The following is a 2,500-nucleotide window of genomic DNA, read 5'->3' as shown; positions in this document are numbered from 1 at the left end:
AACAAATTATAAATAAACAAATAAATTAATTAATTAATTAACTAAAAATACTATATACAGACTAAATAATAAACACACCAATAAGACATACAAAACCAACTGCCAGGCAGCAGGTAGTATTCTGTGATACCTGCCAAGAGACGGTGAAGGATATTGTCTTGATGTAATGAAGAGCCTTTCCTGTATCGAAGCTTGACAGCATCAATAACAGCCGTGTAAGCCAAAACTAGAAGACCTTCACTGCAAGGAGAATGAAAGTGAGCAGAATAATAATAATAAAAGGCAAAGGAAAGAGAAAGAAACGTAAAGGCAGAGAGACGAAGTGACAGACAGACAGACAGACAGACAGACAGACAGACAGACAGACAGACAGACAGACAGACAGACAGACAGACAGACAGACAGACAGACAGACAGACAGGCAGGCAAACAGATAGATAGACAGAGAGACAGACAAACAGACAGAATAACAGACAGACAGACAATAAACAAACAGACAGAAAGCGAGACAGACAGACAGACAGACAGACAGACAGACAGACAATAAACGACCAGACAACCTGACAGACTAACAGACAGACAGATGGACAAACAAACAGACAGACAATTTGACAGACAAACAAACAGATAAACGGACAGACAGATAGACAGACACACAGACAAACAAATGGACAAAAATCTGACAGACAGACAGACAGACAGACAAATAAACATACAGATAGACAGACAAACAGACGGACAAATGGACAGACAATATGACAGACAGACATATAAATAGATACACAGATAAACTGACAGACAGATAGACAAACAAACGAACAGACAATTTGACAGAAAAATAGACACACAGATAAACAGACAAACAGACAGACAACAAATAGACAACAGACAGACACACAGACAAACAAATAGACACACAAATAAACAGACAGACAGACAAACAAAAAATTGGACAGACAATCTGACAGACAGACACACAAATAGATACACAGATAAACAGACAAACAGACAGATAAATAGATACACAGATAAACAGACAGACAGATAAATAAACAAATGGACAGACAATTTGACAGACAAACAGACAGACAAACAGACAGACAAACAAATAGACAGACAGACAGACAGACAAATAGACACACCAATAAACAGACAAACAGACAGACAAATAGATACACAGATAAACAGACAGACAAACAAATGGACAGACAATCTGACAGACAGACAGACAGACAGACAGACAGGCAAACAAACAAATACACAGGAAACAGATAACCACACAAGCAAGGGCAACACCAGACAAATCAATAAAACCTTAATTCTGCTGTCGGCTGCAAGAAGCCTCGTAAGCTCCTCACTAGATGAGAGAATCGAACCGGAGGCACACAGTCTGCTACTCTACCATCAAGGATATCCTTTAGTGATGAATCCAATGGAGATAACTTCATCATCTGAGATGAGAAAGTCTGATGTAACCTTAGCAATCCAATCAGCTCAGACTCACTCAAACCTAAACAATAATGACAAACAAAGCTTTACAAAATACACAAACTAAACGAATGAAAAAGACAAACAAACAAACAGGCCATCATGGCATGCTACAAAGCACAAAGACGGACAGACAGACAGACGGACGGACGGACGGACGGACGGACGGACGGACGGACGGACGGACAGACAGACAGACAGACAGACAGACAGACAGACAGACAGACAGACAGACAAACAGACAGTCAGACAAACAAAAATACAGAGAGCCAGACAGACATACAGACAGATGCACAAATTTGAAAAGCGCAGACAGAACTTGAGAAGGAGTGAAAAACAAACAGACAGACAGACAGACAGAAAGACAGACAGACAGACAGACAGACAGACAGACAGACAGGCGGAACAGACATCGAACTAGATGTGTCTTTGGCCCACCCATGGTGTGTCGATATCTTGTCAAGAGCAGCCCGAGAAGACGGGGCAACAGCGGTAAGAAGGAAAGAGAGGAAAGTCTAGAAATACCAGTCGAAGGTCCTACCGGGTGGATTATGCCTCAAGTTCGTGCCTCTAGTTATGGAACACTTTGGTCATCGGGGGAGACAAGCACAATCATTCCTGTCTCAATTATCTCAACTAAGTAAAAACATCGACCTTGGTAACAGTGACCAAGACTTCAAGTGCTACTGGAGAAGAAGATTCGCTGTAGCTCTCCAAAGGTGCAACGCAAAGGTTCTCATCCAGAAGATAAACCGCTCACGAAGCAAAGAAAATGACATTAGTGACATATATAGTGTCCAATCGCATGCAACGTAAGTCGATAATTTTTTAGAGACCCATATGGGTCTAATTGATATATAATGGACTTTCGTATCTATAGCTTGTAATAGTTCATATGTATAAAATATAAAAATTTGACAGACAGACAGACAGGCAGACAGGCAGACAAACAGACAGGCAGACAGGCAGAAAGACAGACAGACAGACAGACACACAAACAGACACACAACAG

General features: G+C 40.9%; 1 protein-coding gene across 1 annotated transcript in view; it reads right to left on the bottom strand.

Annotated features, from left to right (window-relative positions):
- Positions 1-2,500, bottom strand: part of LOC134187557 (telomerase protein component 1-like) — a 53,263-nt gene that overhangs the window by 15,821 nt on the left and 34,942 nt on the right. Inside the window, exons 27-28 of the mRNA XM_062655710.1 lie at positions 1,315-1,510; positions 131-240 (exon numbers count right to left, since the gene is read on the bottom strand). Coding sequence (XP_062511694.1) covers positions 131-240; positions 1,315-1,510 — 306 coding nt within the window. The remainder of the gene's footprint in view (positions 1-130; positions 241-1,314; positions 1,511-2,500) is intronic.

Source organism: Corticium candelabrum, chromosome 12 (assembly GCF_963422355.1).
Source record: "Corticium candelabrum chromosome 12, ooCorCand1.1, whole genome shotgun sequence".
Lineage (NCBI taxonomy): Eukaryota > Metazoa > Porifera > Homoscleromorpha > Homosclerophorida > Plakinidae > Corticium > Corticium candelabrum.
Note: the sequence above shows the minus strand (reverse complement) of the source record. Positions and strands in the feature narration are given on the sequence as shown.